The sequence below is a fragment of the Maniola jurtina genome, chromosome 13, assembly GCF_905333055.1.
Source record: "Maniola jurtina chromosome 13, ilManJurt1.1, whole genome shotgun sequence".
NCBI lineage: Eukaryota > Metazoa > Arthropoda > Insecta > Lepidoptera > Nymphalidae > Maniola > Maniola jurtina.
The window spans coordinates 5,044,920-5,069,080 of NC_060041.1; the positions used below are offsets into that span (position 1 = coordinate 5,044,920).

Genomic DNA, 24,161 nt, shown 5'->3' on the forward strand with positions numbered 1-24,161 from the left:
CAAGTACTTGTGTTTGTTTGTGTGGGCGTGTGTGTGTGTGTGTGTGTGTGCGGTGTGTATGCTCGCGCGCTATTTCTTGACTATTAAAATATTTTCTGTTTCGTCATAGCCCTTAGCTACCAGCCAGCTTTTAACTGCTCTGGTTAGATCGAATTTATTTATTCTGCTTATGTTGATACCTTTGCTAACCCTGTTAAATATATTATATGCATATGATGAGCGAAATTCGAATTGTGTTCCAGCAAAGCATGTATTTGTAAAATGTGTAGGGAGTTTGATTACTCTTTTGCTATTGTTTATAGTGCAAGGATCAATTTTAGAGTGGAAGCGCAAAATTATTGAACATTAGTATTGTTGTCGGACATTAAGTACATTGCATTCTTTATATAAATCATCAGTGGGATATCTAAATGGTTTTTTAAAAATAGTTTTAAGTAAAGTTCTGTGAGCGCGTTCTAGCCGCAACATAAAAGTTTTGCCAGCCCCACCCCATGCACATATGCAATAGGTCATAATCGAAAGACATAGTGACTTGTAGACCATCATAGTTGTTTCGATAGGGGCAATATCTCTTAGATTCCTAAATAATGGGATGAGTTTCTTGATTTTATTAGAAGTGTTATGGATATGAGTTGACCAGCTAAGATGTTCATCTAATGTAATTCCAAGATATTTAACAGTTGTCTCTTTGGTTAAAATGTCACAGCTACAACAAGCGTCTAGCCCACTTTTCCGATTACAAGGATAAGTGTGAATAGGAAGTTTAAAGTCTTTGTCTGGGTTATTCCGAATTGATGTACTGAAACACACATACTTTGTTTTCACGGTGTTGATTGTAAGTAGGTTGTCCTCTAACCATGTCGTGATTTGCTTAAGACCTTCTTCAGCAAGCAACTTCACTTCTTTCCAATCACTGCCTTCAAATAAAACCACAGTATCATCGGCAAAACAAAATATGCGTCCAGATTTTGGGGACAGATTACAAAGTGGATTTATATAACTAAGAAATAAGGTGGGGCCCAGAACACTCCCCTGGGGGACACCATATCTAATGTTAGTAAATTCACTGGTAACATTACCAATTTTAACGCATTGTTGTCTATCCCTAAGGTAGCTCTTGAACCAGTCTAATGTAATACCCCTAATACCCATGTCGGAAAGTCTGTCAAGCAAGATAGGGATTGACACAGTATCGAAGGCCTTTTGCAAGTCAAGGAAAATACCAATACATTTCCTTCCCTTATCAAGGCACTTTGTAATATGATTAGTCACTTCTAGTACCGCGTCCAAGGTAGATCTATTGGCTCTAAAACCGAATTGGTTGGATCCAAGGAGATTTTTCTGTTCAAGGTACTTTATTAGTCTAGCGTTCACCACTTTTTCCACTATCTTACTTAATACACTTAATAGCGATATAGGTCTGTAGTTAGAAATTGACTCTTTGTCTCCACTTTTATATACTGGAATTACGACTGCTTTTTTGAAACTATCAGGAAAAACACCAGTAGATAAACTTAAATTCACCAGATGAACTATGGGTTCTAAGAGTAGATTTTTAAATCTTTTAATAAAGTACGTAGCTATTTGATCATGGCCTGGAGCACTGCTAGATTTTAGCTTTAAGATAATTTTATGAATTTCGCATATATCAGTGGGATAGAACATTAGTGAATTAAGGGGTGCATCGGATGCCATATTGGGATTATTATTTTTGCACTGCGCTCCTAATTTATTAATAATTGAAGTTGCAAGGTTATGCCCTATACTAGTAAAGTATTTATTAACCTGAGCTAATGACTCCTTAGGGGTGTTCATGATAATTAAACTTTCACAAGTGCTTTTGGATCGTCAAAATAATCTACCACTGGTTCAGAATGCTGTTCCTACCGAGAAGAACCAGCAAGAAACTCGGCGGTTGCTCTTTTCAAATGTACAATTTACAATAATATGCCTATTATACAGAGGATAGAGTTGATGATTGATTTTCATAATGTAGACGAGGAATAAGGCTTTTTTAACCCCCGACCCAAAAAGAGGTGTGTTATAAGTTTAACGTGTGTATCTGTCTGTGGCATCGTAGCTCCTAAACTAATGAACCGATTTTAATTTAGTTTTTTTTTTGTTTGAAAGGTGGCTTGATCGAGAGTGTTCTTAGCTATAATCCTAGAAAATCGGTTCAGCCGTTTCAAACTTATCAGTTCTTCTCTAGTTACTGTAACCTTCACTTGTAGGGGGTGTTATATATTCTTAATTTACACTTGTGTATTACTGCCACGGGATAGGGAATATAGAGAATTTATATTTTCGCCGAACAAAACCACGGGCATTCACTAGTCGTACCTATACCTAATAAGAATCTTCCAAGAAAAGGGAAAGCATTATTCTGATTTAGCTTCAAGTTGGTCACTTACCTTTGCTTTGAGACACGCAATCGTAACATTAAAAACATTTTCTAAATTTTAGCTTGGGTCATTTTACAGACCTTTGGTCAGACGAAGATAAAAGAAAAGCATTTTCTCCTCGAAAATAGAAAGGCACTCAAGTCACGAAACATAACATGTGGCCTTACGATAGCCAATTCGGCTTCCCTTCGGCCACTCAATTAATCGTCGGAATTGGGTCTGGGCTCTGGGTTGAAGGATCTCCAGGGGTTGGAGTACCCTCGTATGTTTCCACTATGTACTTAGGTACTTACCTACTTGTGCCCACTTGAACCTCGACACAAGGCAAATGGATAAGTGTATCGCTTTAGAAAGCGTACCTAAGCGGAGGTCGGATCAATGGTTTAGATTAGGCAGGTAGATACTATAGGTGTAGGACGTACCACACATGTACATTGTACATACATATCTATTTTTGTTTACTACTAATTATTATTTTCGAATATTAATGGATACTTGGCGTGACCTATTTTAGCTATATAGGTAAGAAAAGCTAACGGACTGAATTTATTTTCTTATAGGCACTTGACGAGCAGAAAAATACGACTGTCCGCTTGGATTTAGGTTCCTGTAGGAAATTTTAGATTTTGCAATAAGTCCTAATGTGTATCTCAAATAGTCAAAAAACCTACTGCATGATTTTAATATCGCAGTACTTAACTCCAGCCACTAAATTACACTTCGCGCAGCTGCTCTCAACCTGCAGCGACCAGTTGCAGCAATATACTCCGAGCATTGCTCCAGTGTGTGGCAACTCACTTAGTTTGATAATTGTTCAGCAAACTGGTACCTATGCAGAGTGCAGAGTGACCAGTCCTGTGCAATAAGTGGACCCCGGTTATTATATCACCGTAACTAATAGGTAATAACCGTTAATGTAGAATAGAATAGATTTTTATTCAAGTAGACTTTTACAAGTGCTATTGAATCGTCAAAATAATTTGCCACTGGTTCGGAATGCCATTCCTACCGAGAAGAACCAGCAAGAAACACGGCGGTTGCTCTTTTCAACTGTTCAATTTACAATAATATGCCATACGAAAGCAATTGCAGCCCCGCGCATTGCTGGAGCGAGTCAAATCAAATCAATGTAACAATCAAAATCGTCAATCACTCTTAGTAGAGTCGTACGCTTAAGGGTCTGGAAGCTCAATGCAATAGGTACCACGAAATATTCTCACCATTAATAATTAATTTGTTTAATGCGGAGAGTGGACATAGAACCCATAGCAATGACGGTCACCGCACAAAGATACTTATGTATAGGTAAAAGAGAAAAAATATACTGGAACCTAGATTTTTAATAGTCCAAAATCCTATTATATCATGCATGATTTTAATATCACAGCACATAACTCAGGCCACTAAATTACATTTAGCGCAAGTGCTCTCAAACAGTAGCGACATTGCTCGAGCGTGTGGCAACTCACTTTATTTGATAATTTGTTTAGCGAACTGGTATGCAGAGTCGCCGGTCCTTTGCGATTAAGTGTAACACAATCATGAGCTTTCTGCATGCAACTTTTGGAATTCTCAATTTGCAAATTCTCTAGATAGGTATAAGTAGTTAGAATCATTAGTAAGACGATTGTACCATCTACCTATAGTTTTTTTTTTTTAACTCCAACATGGCGGTCGGAGACTGCCCATCTATAGTTTGAATCTACGATTACTGGATTACAAGGATCTAACTACGAGTAGGATTATCCTACTCGTAGATCCTTGTAAGCCTTCATTTTGATCCTACTAGGATTAAAATGAATCCGCGTCCTTTTTTGGAGACGGTTAAAAATATAAAGACCTGTTAAACCCACTCTTCACTTGCGTGCGAACCGCAACGCTAAACACTAGATATTATGAATGCTCGTTTCGCGCCATTTTCGCGCCGTACACAAAATAATCAGGGGTTTCGTGCCGCGATTCGCAAGTGAATTGTTTTGCACGTAATCAATTACCTACCTATTAGTAAATTAGCGGAACTTGAGTTGAATATGTAGAGATAGAAAATGGAAAAAAATCGGTCAAGTGCGAGTCGGACTCGTACACGAAAGGTACACAAGAAATAACAATTTTTTTATCACTTTAAGTTTTTTGAATTTTCAAGGCGACCACTTAGATTTTTTTATTATTTGTTGTTATAGCGGAAATAGAAACATACCTACTCTGTGATTTCAACTCTCTATTACTGTTCACGAGATACAGCCCGCTGACAGACAGACTGACCGAACGGATGGACGGACAGCGCAGGTTTAGTACAGTACCCGGCAGGAAATATTAGACAAAACATCACATAGCTATGAGTGACAGAGACGACGCTCTACAAAGTCAAAATCTCTTTCTTAAGTTCGATTTGGAATATTTCCTGCCGGTACTGTAATAGGCTCCCGTTGGCAATCTTCGGGTAAGGAAAAACCCCCAAATCAGTGGTTTATCTTTCGACACCATTGCTCTGGACTAAATGGACAATGCGACCATGTTTGAATCATCAACATAAATCATCCTGAGTGAGAGATTCGAATGGTTCCACTAGAAGTGTGAAATAGAAAAAAAAACAATTAACTTACTTTTAACTATTTAATGGATTCCTATAAAAAGTCTACATAAATCTGAAACTACTTCTTCAACATACTTTCTTAATCTACAGATTAATGTAACATAACACTTCTTTATACAAATCCCTCAACAATAAAGAAACTCATGGTTAAAAGTAAATCGATTTCTCTGGTATTACATTGGATTAACCATTTATTTACTTTTTCAAAAATATATAGTCCAATATGAAGTTGCAACAATATATTTTGTACAGGTTACAGACTAAGGATTAGGTTAGAAGGAAATACACAAACCTGGCTGAGATCTGTTTTTGGATAAAACAGTGAAAAGCCTCATTTTCTGATTAGACTACTTGTTTTGCATGCCCTATAATTTTTTGAAATAGATGTTAACAGTTCCTATATACAATCCCTTTGTTTTCATGACCTTCAGGCCACCCTATACTGTCCTTTAGTTAAGCAAAAATAAATCTAAGTTGACTGTAACTTTAATTCATACATTTTTCCAATACAAAATGGACTAAAATTTCCAATGCCGAAAATGAGTATTGGTAAATCAGTAACTTTACATAAGATAATAATCAAAATACTTATGTATTTACAAAAAATTTTATACCATGAACCCTACTTACGATTTCATAAATGGTAGTTATAAATATGCATGTAACAGCAAGTCCCAATACCAATAAATTAAATGACAAATAATAAACTAAGTAACTTATATACCCATCTGTCTTTTTATTTTAAGTATAAAATATTTCACAGAATATTAGCTTTATATCAAACTACCCACCCGCCCTGGCTTGGCACAGGTATTTTATTACAATTTTCATAAGGAGCCCTAATTTTTTTTTTCAAAATAAAATATAGTCTTTTACCCAGGAATAATGTAACTGGTGAAAGAATTTTTAAAATTGGTTCAGTAGTTTCAGATTACTTCCTACAAACAAATTTACAAACTTTATCTCTTTATAATATTAGCATAGATTTCATGACTTTACATTAAGTAGAACATGTGTTTGAAACTCTGAAGCACTTTCCTGTAAAATTTGTTTTGTAATTAGGGGATTATACATAGTGAATATCAATGTCATGGGATGATAAAAAATGGGCTTATTCTCATAAAGCAATATATCTAACGGGCAAATCATTACTCATATTTCTATAAAATAAACCATTAATACCAGTCGTAGGTGTAAAATATCTTCTCAACACTTCTCTAACTTCAGCTACAGTGATAGCGGGAACACCTTCATACCCAGATTTAATATAAACAGCGTTATTCAAACTTTGCGGATTACAAAAGTAACCTCCTTCAAACTTGCTGAAAGGATCTCCACTTTTCTTTTTACTGTCTTGCCGTATCAAAAATACTGCGTCAACTAATTCTGCAACTGTCTCATATGCAAGAAAACATAATACTTCTAATGCTAACTGTGTTATCTGCAACTCGCCCGTGGGATTTATCCACTGTTCTAGTTTCACAAATCCTCTATTCAAACCATAGCCTGAACGAAATGAACTACATCTCGCTTTATGGTAAGCTTCATATTTCTCAAAGGACATAGACTCTGTAATCTTAGCAGCTCTAACTTTCCTCAAATAATCAATAGCATCAAACTTAACCAAACTTACTTCATCTGCTTCATCAATTTCGCTTATAACATCAGTGTGTGTACGTTTCTTTTTAATTCTGTCTTTATCATCTTCTAAACCTATTTTTGTTAAAAGAGCAGTCGGAGGATTAGCAACATGTGGACGGGTTGCATCTATGAGGTCCATTTTAAGCTGATAATTGTAGAGCCTTCTCAGTTTCACAGGGTTTTTTCTCATTAAGAAAATAATATCGTGATTCGATATTTCTGTACTGCCTCTTAATATTGAGTAGTTCGAAGCTTCTTGCAGCATTGATCTTAGTTGTTGAAGTACGATATCTTCTACTAAAACTACTGTAGCGGCATTCGGGTTCGGATTGTCGCCGAAACCGTGCATCATATTCGAGATCTCCTTCTGAAAGTTCGTATTCTCGCCAGTAGCATCAATTGTAAAGTAAGAAACCATGGCTATGAGGAGTAACTGGAGAGTAAAGATTGAAGTATGAACTAAAAAAATTAATCACCAGACCCACTCTCATGTAAATTTCTGAATGTTTTCCCTGTTATTTATTCCAAAATAATCCACTTATTCTCGTGTCCTCAAACGTATTTTTATAGCACGGATGAAATTTTTGATTATTGAAATTGGTATATAAACAAAACAATGTACAAAGACAAACTACACAGACTACACAGTACACACACAAAGTATAAATCGAATTGACATTTCCTTTCTGCCGCCGCCCGCCAGCTTTTTCTCTGAGTTATGGTTCTGGAGCAGTTCTGGAATCTGGAGTTTTGGCCCTAAACATAACCTATTTTTTTTTTCCTTATCTGTGTTTGAATTTGAACACAGACTAGTAATCAGGATTTGAACCAGCTGATTTTGACATTTTGACATTCTAATAATTTTGGTTTACAAAAATTATTTCTACGTTTGTACAAAAGTTCAAAAGATGAAAAGAATATGAAAAACTTTTATTACGTAAACATGTTAAGTTGAGTGTTAATGTGCGGCTGGCGGCATATTCTTACTTATCGATCGAAACAAAAAAAAACACAATGAATATCATGGGTCTTGGAAGGATTATATGGAATATTGGACCAAAAAACAGCTTATTATCACACCTTAAATACGTCTCTTGTTGGTCATGTGGAAAAAATGACTCCAATTTGCTTTCTAACCTATTTTGCCCACATTGCAAAGCATTGCAGAAGCCTGACAAATCAGAAAACTTCTTTAAAATACTTGGTGTGAAAGAAACCTATGATTTAGATGAGACTGAGTTATCTAAAAAGTACAAAGATTTGCAGAAAAATTTACATCCAGATAAATACGCAAATAGGTAAGGGTTTGCTCATCTTGCTGGCTCTTCACAGTAGAACCTGCATTCTGAACTATTGGTCTTGACATCAATCATCATTATCATCAGCAACATTTGTGAAATAGAACATCTGTACTTAAATATAATTAGATTACTAGCTGATGTGGGCATATGACTGATTAAAATGTTAAAGAATGCAAGCTGTCTTGCATGGTACTCCAATTTTCATTAAAATTGGTTCAGTCGCTGAGCCGTGAAACGGTAAGAGACAGACTCACTTACACATTAAAACTTTGTCTAATATTAAACTATTATATTGAGCTAAGTATATAATTTTTCAGTTTCTAAGTCACTGTTTTAAAAAATATATATTGCTTCAGAAATAAAGAAGAGCAAGATATTTCAGCCCAATATTCATCAATGGTTAATGATGCATACAAAACCCTATTGGAACCACTTGCAAGAGGTATGTCAACAAGTTTTCAAAGAACATGTTACATAACATATTCAGTAACAAATTAACCTGTGACTAATATCTCAAATAACAGTTATAGTGCAGTCCAAGCAAATTAACTTGGAAACAATATAGTGGTTTTTAAATTACGCATGTTGTCAAACTATCGCTAGTTGACTACTGCACACGGGTCACCTTTCAGAGTGAGAATGGTTTTAGGTCCACCTCGTTGGTCAAGTGTGGATTGGCAGGTTTCACACATCTTTGAGAACTTTATGGAAAACTTTCCAGCACGCAGGTTTCAAAAGTTAGAGGTACATGGCCTGGATAAAACTCTAGGACTTATGGAATTAAACCCATACTAATCATTTTCTTACATTGATTATTTATTAATGCACTCAATTACATTTGTTTTAGGTGTTTATATGCTGCGTCTAAGAGGTAAAGAAATTCCTGAAAACACAGAAGCAGATCAAGAATTCCTAATGAAAATCATGGAGAAGAATGAAGAAGTTGAAGAAGCGAATACAGAAGAAGAAATAATGAAACTCAATAGAGAAAACAAAGCAATTATACAAGATTTACAGAAGAAACTCTCTAGAGCATTCTTTGATGGCGACCTAAAAAGAGTGACCAAGTTATTGACTTATATGAAGTATTATACTAGTATTGATAGTCAAATACAAGCAGCCATAAGAAATAAAGGCATTATTAGATAATCGCCTTCACTATTGGTTTAATTTGTATAGTTATTTTTTGTAAATAGTAAATTTTTGAAATAGAAAGGTTAATGTTTGTATAATAGAGCTTTTTATTGTCTACATAATATTAAATACAGTCCGACAAGGCTCTTTTGGCACTTGAGTGAGGGGGCTTTTGTACCTTTACCTAGTACCTACTACCTAGTAGTTACCTATGCGGACACAGCGAATCAACAAGTGCAATTCTCAAGATGGCGGCTTTAGTTCCGGTTTTGGCCACGCGCCAAAAGAGCCTTGTCGGACTGTACTAGATGATGGATTGGATTTAGATTTTTTTTAAATCCCGTGGGAACTACTTGCTTTTCCAGGATTAAACGTTGCCTGTGTCAATTTTTACCAAGCAAGCTAACTCTTTACCTACCTTTCGTATAAATCAAGATTCCCGTGAATCGACTTTTAAGAACCCAGTGAGAACTCTTTAATTTTTAAAAAGTTGCCTATGCCCGTCCCTGGAGCAAACTCTGTACCAAACATCAAAATCGGACTGCTGGGTGGTGAAAAGCTAGCAAGCAGGCAGGCAGACACACAAACTTTCGCATTTATAATATTAGTATGGATAATAATGTTTGCTTGTCTATCTATCTTTTCGTAATTTATAAAACGATCAAGTGCAAGTTGGACTCGCGCAAGAAGGTACCGTATTACCATACAAGATACCCTTCTTTGATTTTTTTTAAAGTTTTGATTCCCTTTTTTGACAGACAACAAAGTGAACCTATAAGAGCTCTTTTTTCCTTTTGAGGTACGGAACGCTAAAAATAAAAGACAAAGACCAACACAGCTAAAGTGCGGTAACTCTTTAAAAAACCTACCTATTTATTCTATCTAAAAAAAACTGGCTAAAGCCGAGTCAGACTCGCCCACCAGGTTCTGCAACTTGGAAAGAAGCATATGGTTGGTTACTTATTTGGTTGACTTAATTTGGAGTCTAATTCCATTTATTTGATACCGCAAAATTGAGTTTATATTTTGTAAAAGTTCATATTTTGCTGTTTTAAAAAAAAAACCTGTTTACTGTGCTAGTTAGAGACGTCCTTTTTTTCATAAACCTCTATCAAATCTAATTTGGTAGGTACTTAATATGTCAGATTACATTTAGCAAACTTCAGAGATAAGGGGGGAGGAGCTTTTTACTTTTTACAATTGCCTTCATGAGCTTATAAATAAACAAAAATGTATAATTTTAGAATTTCCAAATGAAGTCGTTTCATAATACATATTATATTACCTAGGTGTGGGTACCTTGATTTCATAAACCCATTTTAAAATTTCGCCCTAATAATACGTTATTACGATATTTCAGCCTAATAATACGTTTGTCTTTCATTTGCGTTTGTTTTGGGCCAGCATTGTTAAAACTACTCTTTTCAATAAGAGGGTAGTAAATTCCTTGTTTCAAATCGATAACGGTAGAAATTACTGAAATAAGCAGCTGTTACAGACGGACCTACCCTACCTTTTTGCTATTTACGGAACTCTAAAAATACTGTAGGTATGTAATTTTCTAAGAACAATTAATCATATTCTACTTTAGAGGCACGGACAAAAAATGTAGTTAATTATACCGAGCAGTCTCCTAATCTATACATTACAGTTGATTAGGTTTACGGGACTTTGTAACTTGTGTTGTTAGTTGTACCTTAGATAACTATGTGGGTATAGCTTTTATAACTACAATACCTACCTACCTACTTATCATTCGGTGGCAATGGCATTGTACTGAGTGTGCCATTTTCAGTAGGTACCTAGTTATAATCGTTCTTATCTCGTACCATATTGGAAAACGGAAATACGAGTATCTAAGTTAGCAGCATCAGGCGCACCTTAAAATGATGTAGTTATTGCACGCTACTTCAGCAATCAGCATTGATATCTGCTGACATCGTCAGCATTTTTAGAGTTCCGTACCTCAAAAGGAAAAACAGAACCCTTATAGGATCACTTTGTTGTCTGTCTGTCTGCCAATCCGTCCGTCCGTCAGTTACTATTACCAACTGGGGTATCATATGAAAGGGCTTTACCTGTAAATTCTAAAACAGTTTTTGATTTACCGAGCAAAATTTCGGACAAAATATCCGAGTACGGAACCCTCGCTGCGCGAGTCTGACTCGCTCTTGGCCGGTTTTTTCGATGAATGCAATGCGGCCGAATTTTGCGTGTTGGTACAGGGTTGCGAATAGCCTCAGCCAAAACCTGGATCAATTAAGTACCTAATCAGAAATTAGCCTAGCCGATAATCGAACCTGAGCCATCTCTCATACCATTAGGATTAGGAGGTAGGTAGGTACTGACCTATTGGTTGTTTAATAATTTCATATTAGTAACTACGCAATGATTGATGAATATTTGTTAACCTCTAGTACCCATGGATAATTAGGTAGAAATACTTGCCTACATAATAAGTTTTAGATGAATTGAAAAATAAATTTACTCGTAGTTCAACAGATAAGTCTTGATAGTTTAAATATGAGAATTGAATCAACTATTCCAAATGAGAATATTGAATGATTTAAAACATTGTCCTATTACTTCATTATTTTCAAGTAACTAGTAAGTTAGGTATACAATTTGCACACAACAAGTGCACCGTGTGGCACCGTGTAGGACTTAAAAAGTACTTCGGTCAGGTTTGTCATAAAGGGCTTGGACATAACCACAGAAATCTTAATAGGTAACATTGCCCTGTTATTAAGATTTCTGTGGACATAACGAGTAAGCTTATAGGTACTGAATAGAACGGCAGAACGTCACAATGAATGCGCGTGTACGCGTGTTATGTTTAGTATGTTACGTGCAAAGAAATGTGTGACGTAGGGTAGACTTTTTGTGTGTTGATATGTTGATGTAAGTAGGTATAGTACGCGACAAGTTGAGATGGCAATCGGGGTGGGGCGCCCCGCACACCCCCCGCTCTAACGCGGTGCAGGATAGCGCGGGTGACCTGTGAGTGTGCGGGGCGTCCTGAGAGGGGCGGAGAGACCTGTCGCGTACTATGCATATAGTCGCAAAATAAAAATATAATCCTGAGTCTGCCAGCTTTATATTATTACATGTTGGCAGTAGCAGAATCAACACGTCACGGCGGTTTTGTAATTAGTATTCTATTTTCAGTCTGTAAAAAACTCAAAATTTTAAATAGGTAATTTAAAAAAATAAAAGCTACAAAAATGCCACACAATGCTCAAAATGTTCACGTCGCACTACACCATAAGCTTTCCATAACTGTTTCGAAGAGTTTATGGTGGCCTAGCTACAGCAATGTTACAAGATAGCATTTCGAATCATCAGCAGTCAGTACAAATATTATTTGCAAAGAGTATGAACACTCCGTGTGATTTAAACCGAGATTTAAAATTAAGTGAGATTTAAGATGAGTGTTAAAAATGGAGCATTCATTTTCATGGCACTTTCATGGTATTTAAAAGGTGAGTGTTTTTAAAATTATTATTAGGTACGATGTGGTCACTTATTTACGATTTTGATACGTAAATAATATAAATCGTTTTTTTTTAAAAGAGCATCCGCCGAGTTTCTTACTGGTTCTTTTCGGAAGGAAAGACTTTCCAAGTTTATTTTTATTAGTTAGTTAGTTTTATTCGTTATAAAGTTTATTTGAGTAAAAAATTTATTCTATTCTATTTTCAACCTATTAAGACCATTCGAATTTTGAAGTGCGATCCGTCCGTTGAGTACGTTATACATAGGTAATTAATATTAAATATTTTACTTATAATAATTGGCACTATTTATTTAAGCAATTAATCCAATATTTATTAAACATACAGCTTTTATTAATTATCGACTTCGTAAATGTTTGTTTTTTGTTTGAATTTGGCACGGCGTATGTGACGTAACGTGAAAATTAGAAACCCTAGGTTATTATTTTTTAAACCCAGTTGTGCCAAAATATTCGTTATGTTTGAATCCATTTTGAACCTAATAACAATAGAGACAACGTCTGTATCGTGAGTGTGGGTAACTTTAGAAACGCTTTGAACATTGTCGTTCGTCATAAGACATACATTAATGTATTTTGTAGTCATATTTTTTTATTGTAATTTACTTTAATGTTTTTTTAGTTAATGCACACTATCCATTTTCACGTGTGCTGAATGGATCGCCAACAACAATACAACAGTATCCCATTCTGGCTCAACTGTTGTTGGATGCATGGGGCAACCAACAGTATGTCCAACATTGTGCCGGTGTCATACTCACGTCTCGACATTTGATATCCTCTGCGCATTGTTTCCAATACAGCCGAGATACGGGTAGAGAGTAAGTTAGATTAGATGTTTTACATGTACCTACTTTTTTTTTCAAGTTATCTCTTTTCGGTCTTATCAGATTTGCCGTCGTACCAGGTCGAACCGAACTATGGGTGGGAGGAGTAAGGTAATAGAGAATGCATCTGGATATGCGCACCTACGTCTTGGGCCTTTATTATTTCCCATTCAGGTAGCTAATCTCTGGAGATTAACCCTAGCCAAAATCAGTTTGGAGGATATTATTTTTAACCCCCGACCCAAAAAGAGGGGTGTTATAAGTTTGACGTGTGTATCTGTCTGTAACATCGTAGCTCCTAAACGAATCAACCGATTTTAATTTAGTTTTTTGTTTGAAAGGTGGCTTGATCGAGAGTGTTCTTAATCATAATCGAAGAAAATCGGTTCAGCCGTTTGAAAGTTATCAGCCCTTTTCTAGTTTTCTTATACCTAGAAGTTTTTGTGTCGAGGGTTTTCTAATTTTTGAGTTATATAGTAAGACTTCGTAAGACAAAATGAAATGTTTAATAAAACAAAAACCATATTAACTATGTATATTTATTTCAGTTACTCCCTACCACAATATTGGAAAGTTCGTGTCGGTTCAACTTACCGTACCCGAGGAGGAGTTTTGCATAAGATTAAAACAATAATCCCGCATTATGGCTTTGACAAAAGCTATTACACAAATGACATAGCTGTTGTTGTTGTAGCTAAAAAGTTTACTATAGGCAACCTTGTTAGACAGGGTACGATTATAAAGCCAGATAGTGAACTATTATCCAATTCTGTTTGCACGTTGGTTGGATGGGGCGTTATTGAGGTAAGTAACTACATAATTATAATAATATTATGTAATTTTATTTGTAAAATGTTCAGTTCTTTCCATAGACTTACGAATTTTCGCTACGGTTCTTTATAATATTGGTTATTTTATAATAATACTATAGATGACGCCTGCGGCTTACATGCGTGAATTTAAATTATATTTTATAAAGATCGTCAATATCCCAAATTTCAAGGAATTCCTTGTTATTCTGTACGCGCGTCAAAATTGTTTAAACGGATAAGCCATGAAAAGCTAACAGATGATAGATTCACTTTCATAATATATTATAATAATATGTAAAATCAACATATTAAAAATTGAAGTAGGTATCAAATACGTGCTGCTATTTTTCACTCTTAGTTTTTCTTTAAAAGACTGTAATATTTAGGTGGTAACCAATTTATTTTTTTCAGAAAAATGGTCCGCAGCCAGATCAGCTTCAACATACGATGTTGCTTGTTATAGAACAAGAATACTGCAAAGCACAGTATCAAACACTTGGTGCTATTATAACAGATTCGATGTTATGTGCAGGCCGCATGGACGTTGATGGTGTGGACGGCTGCTTTGGCGATTCTGGAGGACCCTTAATTTATAAAGGCGTTGTAGTTGGTCTTGTCTCGTTTGGCTATGCCTGTGGACAGAAGTTTTATCCTGGAGTTTATACAAAAGTATCACATTATACAGATTGGATTATAAAAACAATATCGAATAATAAATAACTATTTACTTTTACATCACATAAAATCGTTATTTTCAATCTAATTTCTAGTTTAAAAGTCTTATGGAAATGTTAAATTAGTGTAAATTTACGATTTCTAAAATTAAGTAATTTGATTTTAAAGAACAATTTTTTTTTTTTCAAATTAATTAAATACATATTAATGATTTAACTAGTAATATTTTATTTTCACTACTAACACCTACCTACCTAGACTGTATAGAAGAAACGGGTAACATTGGTATTATGAATACAGTGATGACAATGATGTTCCCAGAGTTCTAAGCTTTGGGAAGCAGTTGGCTAAACTGAGTGTCAGCTGTCAATTTGTTACATTTCCGAATGACAGATAGATAAAGTGTGTTGCGGAAATTTTCGAAGTTTTCATCAAGATTTAGAAAATTAAACGTACTTGAGACAAAATTTGGCACCTGTATTTATTTTATATATAATGGGCAAAAAGGGATTCACTGCTTTCATCAAGGATTTCTACTACGACCCATTTAAATGGTAAGTGTAAATAACCTCAAAATAGTATCGTGAAAATGCGCAACTGTGTTTATTGATTTACAGTAATTAATTACAATAATACGAAAGTTACAGTACCTCAAAATATCTTAAAATTCTACTTATGCCTCAATAATTATCATTTTAAAATGATAAACCTGCTGATATCTCAACATAGGTACTCAAACAGCTGGGTATAGCCTGTAGAAATTCTTGGAGAGTGAAGGAAGGATTTTCAGAATTCTGAAATTTTACCCCAGTGATCTCCCACGACGTGATGGGACATCTGTACAATTTTGAACTTATTGATCAAAAGAGAATTATCTGTATACTAGCTTATTCTCGTGGCTTCATCCACGTGGACTACACAAATTTCAATCCCCTATTTCACCCTCTTAGGCATTAAATTATTAAAAATCCTTTCTTATTAGAGGTCTACGCCATTAAAGCTATCTGCATGCCGAATTTCAGCCCAATCCGTCTAGTAGTTTGAGCTGTGCTTTGATAGATCAATCAGTCAACTTTTCCTTTTATATATTATTTAGATTAAGACATTTTAAAGGGACAGTAAATATACCTCATCTCATCATCATTATCATCATCTCAACTCAACGCTGGCGCACTCCTGAGCATGGGTTTCCTTTGAGAATGTGTAGTAAAGGGGTCCTAAAAATGTATTAATTAATAACATATTTAGTAGAGTTGTGACAGAAAACAAACAATATTTAAGGTGTTTTTATAAGACGATAATAAACACTACATTTTGTAACTGTATTTACTTTTGAGTAGGTAGTCAGACTACTGATAGCATTATCATGAAGTTTATATAACCTTTAATTCCACAACTTAACCAAACGATTCTTAAAAATACATTAATTATACAGTGTGTTTTTTAACTGGCATAATATGGAGAAATCTAAAAGTATAGAAGATGCAGTAAAGTCTTAAGTTGATTTCAAACTATGGAATTTAATATAATATGGAATATAAAATACGGAATATATTATATTATATTTCCGTAGTTTGAAGGCAACTTTAGAAACCAAAAAATTGATTATGTCAAAATTGTTTTCACAAAAAAAAAAGAGTTAAAATTCCCCTGTACTTATCTCTTATGATTTTGGATTTCCCCATACTATCCCAGTTAAAAAAAACACTATAATACATATTTTTATTTCCATACTTGAGCCAATATTGTGATGTTGTGATTGTATATAATCCATAGTAATATTACAAATGAAAGTGTGTTTGTCTGTCACCGCCCATTTGTTTGACCGATTTTGTCCGGAATTTAGTACTTAAGATATAATAATTAAACAAGAAAGAACATGGCTTTTGATCATGTTTTGACAATCGTAGCTTGCCAAATTAGCATTATTACCGTTACCGATGAGTTTATGGCCTGCTTACTCATTACTCATTTGTTTGTTTGATTTGGTAGGTACTTACAGGTACATATATATGTTTTTATCGCTTGCACAAGGCCATAACCCCAGGTCATTGTGTATTTACAGTTAAAAGTTGATTGATCCCCTACATTATCTTTCAGGTCAATAGTGAAGAGTGTTGGATTTTTCTCAGTCGGCTTAGTGATCGCGAGCGAATGCACGGGCCTAGAGGTGATGCCCGCTGTACCACAGTAAAACCAACATCCACATACAAAACACGTTAACCGACAGTTAAAAAAATGCAGAATTATTTATTTTTCACGTTTTTGTTTACACATGTTGTGTGCCAAGAGAAAAGGCCCAACTTCGTCATCATTTTAACAGATGATCAAGATGTTGTTTTAGGAGGGATGGTTAGTAAATTAAAATATTTATATGTACTTGATAAGTGATTAAATTGTTGTAATGAAATAAATTATTTAGTGAAACGTATTGTTGTTTTATTTTAATTTTTTATTTTCAGAACCCTATGAAGAATGTGCGTCGCTTCATCGGGAATGAAGGGACTACATTTTCGAACTCTGTAAGTAGGTTTTCAATTTACTATTGAGTTATTAAGGAAGGAGGGGTATAAGGTAAAGATATTCCATCATACTCCAGTTTGGTTTGGTGTGCTAAACCATCTTAAATCAGCAAATTGTACAGAGATATGCTCACTGCATCTTCATGATTGTTTATACGCTTCAGTCATGCTTCACAGTCCTGTACCCACAGTAGACATGAGTCCTTATAGTTTCGAAAACAAATTCGATGTCAAGATGGCTCCAGTCTAGATAATAGAATATATGTACAGCCAACAAGCAATAACTGCAATCTCAATGAAAACTAGCCAATTATGCAGGAGTATATCATTCTACTATACATAATATGTATATTCTACAGGAAATACAAAGCACAAATGAGTGTGTAAACACAGGTACAAGCTCTAATTCCTGACTCTCGTTTCGACATGACGGGAGAACATATAAAAATTTCAAAAAAAATCTCCGAGTACGGAACCCTTGGTGCGCGAGTCTGTCTCACACTTGGCCGGTTTTTTTCTTTAACTTGTGCTATAAGACCGACTTACCTGGCAAATTTCATGATTCTAGGTCAAAGGGAAGTACCTACCCTATAGGTTTTCTTGACAAACAACAAAGTGATCCTATAAGGGTTCCGTTTTCCTTTTGAGGTACGTAACCCTGAAAAGGAACGCACACGCCTTTAATTTAGAAACGTGTTTATCCTAAAGTACGTGACGTCACCAATATGCTGCCCGAGCCGCGCTAGTCTGCTCACGGGGCTCCACGTGCACAATCACTTGACGTGGAACAACAGCCTTCACGGTGGCTGCTACAGCCGCACTTGGAAGAAACTCGAGATGCGGACCTTTGCCAAGGCGTTGAAGGACTCTGGATACAATACGTTTTACGCAGGGAAATATTTAAATGAGGTAAGTATTACAATCCAATTATTTTCGTAGGACTTCGTCTGCGATGGCGTTTGCTGGCGCGCGTGCTGTGCTTGTTTGGAGTGTTTTTTTTGTTAAGAGTGGCTGGTTTTTGTGTTAGTTAGTGTTTTTTGGTGGTGGAACTGACTGGGAAGCGCTCTAAAGGGGCGCCGCGCGTATGTCGGCGGGCGCCGGCGCAGACGGAGTCCATACTTGTATAAATTCAATAACTTGAAAATATCACAAACTTGACATTGGCTAATCAGAGTAAAGCCAGATTAAAGAAAAAAAAAAATTATTTTCGTATTCCAATTACAATCCGGGTATTAACCCATTATAGCCTGAATTATTTTAAGGTCTCAGAATTGAGTTTTTCATTGATATGTTGTTATTATGGACCCTATTAGTCAGATCTAATCATCAGAATTTTGGTGCAAGTCTTACTTCTGGAAATAACCATGGATGCTGCATGGCACCGCTAGGCTCCTACCGTGTCTTTTCAAATGTCTCATAAATTTCTTATAACTGATTGTTACCAAAATATTCTACCACAATTTGATAAGAATTATTAAGGTATTAACTCTTGTATAGTTCAAGGTTCAAAATTGATTAAAAGATCCAATATATTACATGAACATTTACATATATTTCCATAAAATTACATATTATTTGTAGGAAGCTTGTAGGTTGCAGGGTGCACAGAGCCCCACGATGCATTTATTGCACTATAGTCTAGTCTGCCTGACAATACTGTTACCCACACTTGCGACATGACTCGCTGGGTACCAATAAATGATTTCTGCTGTCATAAAATATGCTGTCAGACCCGATTGCCAGTATTTTTTAGATGTTTTTGCTTGGTGTTTGAAGCTGATAGACGGCCACCACCTCGTGGCGTATTTTTGAACTGAAATAGGTATGAACAGATGTAGAGCCTAGCACCACTTCACATCTAGCATTGAGTTGCCGACTATTGGGATTATTTATGAAACCACCCTATCTTTGTCAGATAGGATTATAAGGTCTAGAGCTTCAATTTATAGCAATTGAGGCTTGAGTTCATCGTCTTCTTCTAGTATAGCAAGTGCCTCATGTAATGTACAATCTCCATTGAAACAAAAAGGAATAACCAAAGAAAAGACATAAATTAGATTTTTAGTATACATAATAAAAAGACAACATAATGACCTAGCGGTGCTGTACGGCATCCATATCTTTTAACATGCCATAATCCAAACAATAAAACAAAATACGACAGTTTTATGATATGAACAAGTCAATGCAAGGTTTGGCATCAAGTGTAAATGCATAAAAGTATTACATTACTCAAAATAAAAAAAATATAATCCCCTTACTTGAATGTTGCATCCATTATTGGCAGCAATTTCACATCACTGATTTACAGGTGCTCGTGCAGGTCACAAAAAGCTTATGGGACAAAACAAAGTAAATGGAGTAATGGCTATGTCCCTCTAGCATGGCATTGACAACAAACCACTTGACTTCACCTCTTATTACAAGGACAGGGCCCGACAATTTAAACATACGAAATTGGGTGCCATATGGCACCGCTAGGCTATAATGGGTTAATTCAAAAGTATTTTTAACCAACTTCCAAAAATAAAGTTCTCGATTGGATGCGTAATTTTGTTAAAATTTATTTGAATGATATTAAAATATGATCTATTCTGTTCTAACCTCAAACTCAAAATCATTCATTCAAAGTAGATACTATTGTACCCCTTTTGATAGTTAGAATTGTTAGGTTTATAAGATGACATAGTGGTGATAATTAATTGCGTAAACTTAAAACTAAAGCTACGAGGGTTCCAAACACGCCCAAGTCTCAGAAGAGCCCACAACAAACTCAGCCGGGTATTCTTTATTTTTACCATATAGTATTTTTTCTAATATAGTATGGTACGGCGGCTGCGGGAGGTCCTGAACAAGTACCTCCAGGATGGACGGAATGGCACGGCCTGGTCGGCAACTCCGTCTACTACAACTATACAATATCCAACAACGGCGTACCAACCTATGCCACTGATTTGTACCTCACAGATATTATCGTAAGTTGCAACAACCTTTTTACTTTCAATTTTTATTTTACAACAAAATGAAGCCCGCAACTTCGTCTACGTGGTTTTTTTTTTTCAAAAACCCTAGGAACTCTTTGATTTTCCGAGATAAAAAGAAGCCTACCGATGTCCTTCCCCGGGATGTAAGCTACCAAATTGGCTCTGTACCAAACATCAAAATCGGTTTAACTGTTGGACCGTGAAAAGCTAGAAGACAGACATACACATTTTCGCATTTATAATATTAGTGAGGAAATCAGTTTTTCCACTACAGTTCAAAGCGATACAGAATCGTGGGCAAAGCTAGATGCCCCACCAACGCATAGCTACTGTATCGTGACCTTTTTGCGGCTGTATCGTTGCAGAAAGTTGCGATGGGCATTCCCTTAGAAGTTTTCACGTTCCTCCACCTTATTTTTCAGCGAGACCTAGGCCTGAACTACATAGAGAACCAGACGGACAGCCAGCCATTTCTCATGATGCTGGCGCCGCCCGCGCCACACCAGCCCTTCACGCCCGCGCCGCGTCACGAGGCCGCTTTTGCCAACATCACCGCTGTTAGACATCCTAACTTCAATCTGGCTGTAACGGTAAGATATGACTAGCCCACGAGGCAGAAGGCGTTTATGGTATTACTTCTTTATAGCCTTTCGAACTATGTACCCTGCCCATTGCTAAAATAAATAGATAAATACTATGAATTAATTATAGATCAAAAAGCCTGTTTGCATGTGCGCGGAAAAAGGGATTTTTTCACGCACATGCAAACTGTGGAATCAACTCCCATCGGCGGTGTTCCCACTAGAACGTGGGGGTATTCAAGGGGCAGACCAACAAATTCTTGAAAGGCCGGGAACGCATCGGCGGTACGGTGCTGCAAATGTTCATGGGTAGCGGTAATCACTTAACACCAGGTGACCCGCCTGCTCGTTTGCTCGCTATTTTATTAGGTACTAAAAAAAGTGACTTTTATGGTAGTAGGAGCACGTGAAATAGACCCTGAATTTTTAATTTTCTATGGCTCAGGACAAACACTGGCTAATAACAATGCCACCAACGCCCCTGCCCGACAAAATGCTACCAGAGTTAGACCGAGTGTACCGCGCGCGCTGGCAGAGCCTGTTGGCCGTCGACGAGATGCTGGCAGACGTCGTCGAGGCGCTGGACTCTGCCTCGCTGCTCACCAACACTTACTTGATCTACACCTCTGATAACGGATACCATATCGGTACGTACCAGCTCATCATCATCATTATCAACCGAAAGACGTCGACTTCTGGACATAGATCTCTCGTAGCGACTTCCACATACTTACGCTGCGCTTTCTGACCACGTACCAGCTAGACTTAGTCAAAAGGTAGTTTTTAGAGGGATATAACAATTCATCGTGAAAATATGTTCTGGCCAAGTCAGTCCAGACACATATTAAAAAACTCTAGAACATATAGGTAATTTTTAGAGGTATATAACAGTTCATTGATTATGTTCTAGTCAAGTCTGGTCAAGTAAATCAAAGATGGCTATGGAAAGTGTCCTTCTCTGCCAATCATTATTATCATTTAAAATCGGAAATTAACCAGTGAATTACATTATTGATGATTTTTGTGTAGAATTTCATAAACTTGAATTTTGGTAATAACCTTCGTTACGCTAAAGGTTTTAAAAAATATCTGCACATTGGGGTATTTTTTTTCAAGATGGTGGTGGTTCCTCAAGGTTATTATACACAATGACATGCAAGGATTAGCTTATATTTTGGATTTTGATCCCATCCTAAAGTGCTTATTTAAGTATCTGGCTCAAACTGTATTTTTGTAACAGTAATTTTATTCTTGTTAAATTACAGGTCAATTCTCCCAAGTATACGACAAAAGGCAGCCATACGAGTCTGACATCAAAGTACCGCTTATAATTCGAGGCCCAACCATACCAAAGAATACCACAGATGACCAACCAATATTGAACATTGATTTAGCTCCAACAATTATGGCATTAGCTGGGTTAACGCCCCCTCAAAGTATGGACGGACGTAGCATAAAATTTGACATGAAAAACGATTTAGAGAGTCCCCCTAAGAAGGGGGTACATCCCATAGAATGGCTTGATGCAAATAAGGATACAGAGAGAAATATGCTAATAGAATATTACGGGGAAGGCAGGGATGGTTCGGTCGATGAGAATTGTCCTTGGAAATATGATGGTAATAATCTTGCTGTAAGTAAAAATTTTATCGTCTATTTGCTTAAAAATATCTATTTTCGGAACACTTTTTATACTTATAAATAAAATAAAAACATCAGTCTATTGCGCTGGGTAAGCAACGTTAGTAACAAGATGAGATTGGAGGATTGGTTGGATCAGAACGGAGACACGGGCCTTGGCTCAACCTAAAGAGAGAAGTGAGAATCTTTATCTTTAAAAACCTCGATAGTTCAATGGTTGAGGAGCGGACTGAATTTCGAAAGTTGAAACGCCACCCGTTGCACTATTGTGGTACCCACTCCTGGCACAAGGTTTACGCTTAATTGGAGGGGAAATATTCTTTCCAAGTCTAATATTCTTTTTTTTTAATCTGCTATAGCTCGAGTAAGAGATAATTGGTTTTTGGTTTGTTCCAGGAATGTTACCCGCAATATGATTGCAAGTGTCAAGACGCAAGAAATAATACGTTTGCATGTTTGCGACACATTGCCAAGCGAATCAACATCAAATATTGCAGTTTTGCTGATTCTAAGGTAAATATTTTTGTGAAGAAAAAGCAAATCTTCTTAACGGATGTTTTGGGAAGAACATCTATGACCGATATCTATAGCATCTATAGCATACTTTGACTTTGACTGAAATCTCAGTCAAGTCAGTTAAAACGAGACAGCATTATATCAATGACATAGGAGTAAATCTATCTAACGAAAACTTAAGTCTGATATAAATCTCAGCCTAGACACTTAAAATGAGACAGCGACATATTGTTATAGTAGAGTATCGGCTTCTTTGGGGCTGTTTGGTTTTTGTTTCTGTCGTCTTTGTCACTATTTCGCTAAAAAAAAATAAAAAATGACCAAGTCAAGCCAAGGCATTCTACTGGAACGCTAATTTGGCGGGCAGTATTTCGGCGATGAATCAATTATTTTTTTTTTAATTTCAGGAATTCACCGAAATGTATGACCTAGCAAGTGATCCATACGAGTTGACAAATATTATTGACCAAATGCTGCCATCTGTGAAACACTGGTACCAACTGATCCTTGCACAGATGTTGACATGCAAAGGTTTCCGAAATTGTGATAATCCGTTGGAGAATGCGAAAGTTTATGGTTAATTTATTGTGTTATAATGTATATATTTTGAGATACTCGCCATATTTGAGTCATATCAAAAGTACGGTTCAGTAACTAAAAGTACGGTTTGAGGGCTAAAATCGTACTTTTGATATGACAGTAGACACCAAGCAAATATGGCGAGTGAGTTCTAAAAATGTACGCACTATATTTAAAAAAAACATTATCTATCCTACTAAACGATTTAGCATCACGATCCATACGATAAATCGTATTGGCGTCACTCAGAAAAGCAGGTATTATTTAAATATTTTTATCGAATTATTGGAATGTCCTCTCCAAAACCAACACAAAAAAAAACACAAGTTTAATGTGTAAGGTTATCCGAGAGTTTTAATCTAAAAAAAACTAATGTCAAAATAAATAATTTAATTAGAGCGTGATTGCTATCACAACATCTAATTATCCAGTTCACAAT

The 24,161-nt window shown here is 36.1% G+C and overlaps 3 protein-coding genes across 3 annotated transcripts; 2 read left to right on the plus strand and 1 right to left on the minus strand.

Annotated features, from left to right (window-relative positions):
• Positions 1-5,849: 5,849 nt before the first annotated feature.
• On the minus strand, positions 5,850-7,446 carry LOC123870894 (transcription initiation protein SPT3 homolog). The gene has a single exon (XM_045914391.1). The coding sequence runs from the start codon at positions 7,052-7,054 to the stop codon at positions 6,113-6,115; it is 942 nt and encodes a 313-aa protein (XP_045770347.1). The 5' UTR covers positions 7,055-7,446; the 3' UTR covers positions 5,850-6,112.
• Positions 7,447-7,456: 10 nt separating this feature from the next.
• LOC123870899 (trypsin, alkaline C-like) lies at positions 7,457-14,948 on the plus strand. Its single transcript, XM_045914398.1, has 6 exons — positions 7,457-7,934; positions 8,294-8,379; positions 8,785-9,033; positions 13,208-13,406; positions 13,961-14,216; positions 14,636-14,948. The coding sequence occupies exons 1-6, from the start codon at positions 7,651-7,653 to the stop codon at positions 14,942-14,944; spliced, it is 1,383 nt and encodes a 460-aa protein (XP_045770354.1). The 5' UTR covers positions 7,457-7,650; the 3' UTR covers positions 14,945-14,948.
• Positions 14,949-15,263: 315 nt separating this feature from the next.
• On the plus strand, positions 15,264-23,957 carry LOC123870887 (N-acetylglucosamine-6-sulfatase-like). Its single transcript, XM_045914375.1, has 10 exons — positions 15,264-15,453; positions 17,000-17,251; positions 17,362-17,421; positions 18,130-18,330; positions 20,244-20,396; positions 20,828-20,995; positions 21,432-21,633; positions 22,252-22,619; positions 23,024-23,140; positions 23,551-23,957. The coding sequence occupies exons 2-10, from the start codon at positions 17,138-17,140 to the stop codon at positions 23,722-23,724; spliced, it is 1,557 nt and encodes a 518-aa protein (XP_045770331.1). The 5' UTR covers positions 15,264-15,453; positions 17,000-17,137; the 3' UTR covers positions 23,725-23,957.
• Positions 23,958-24,161: the final 204 nt, after the last annotated feature.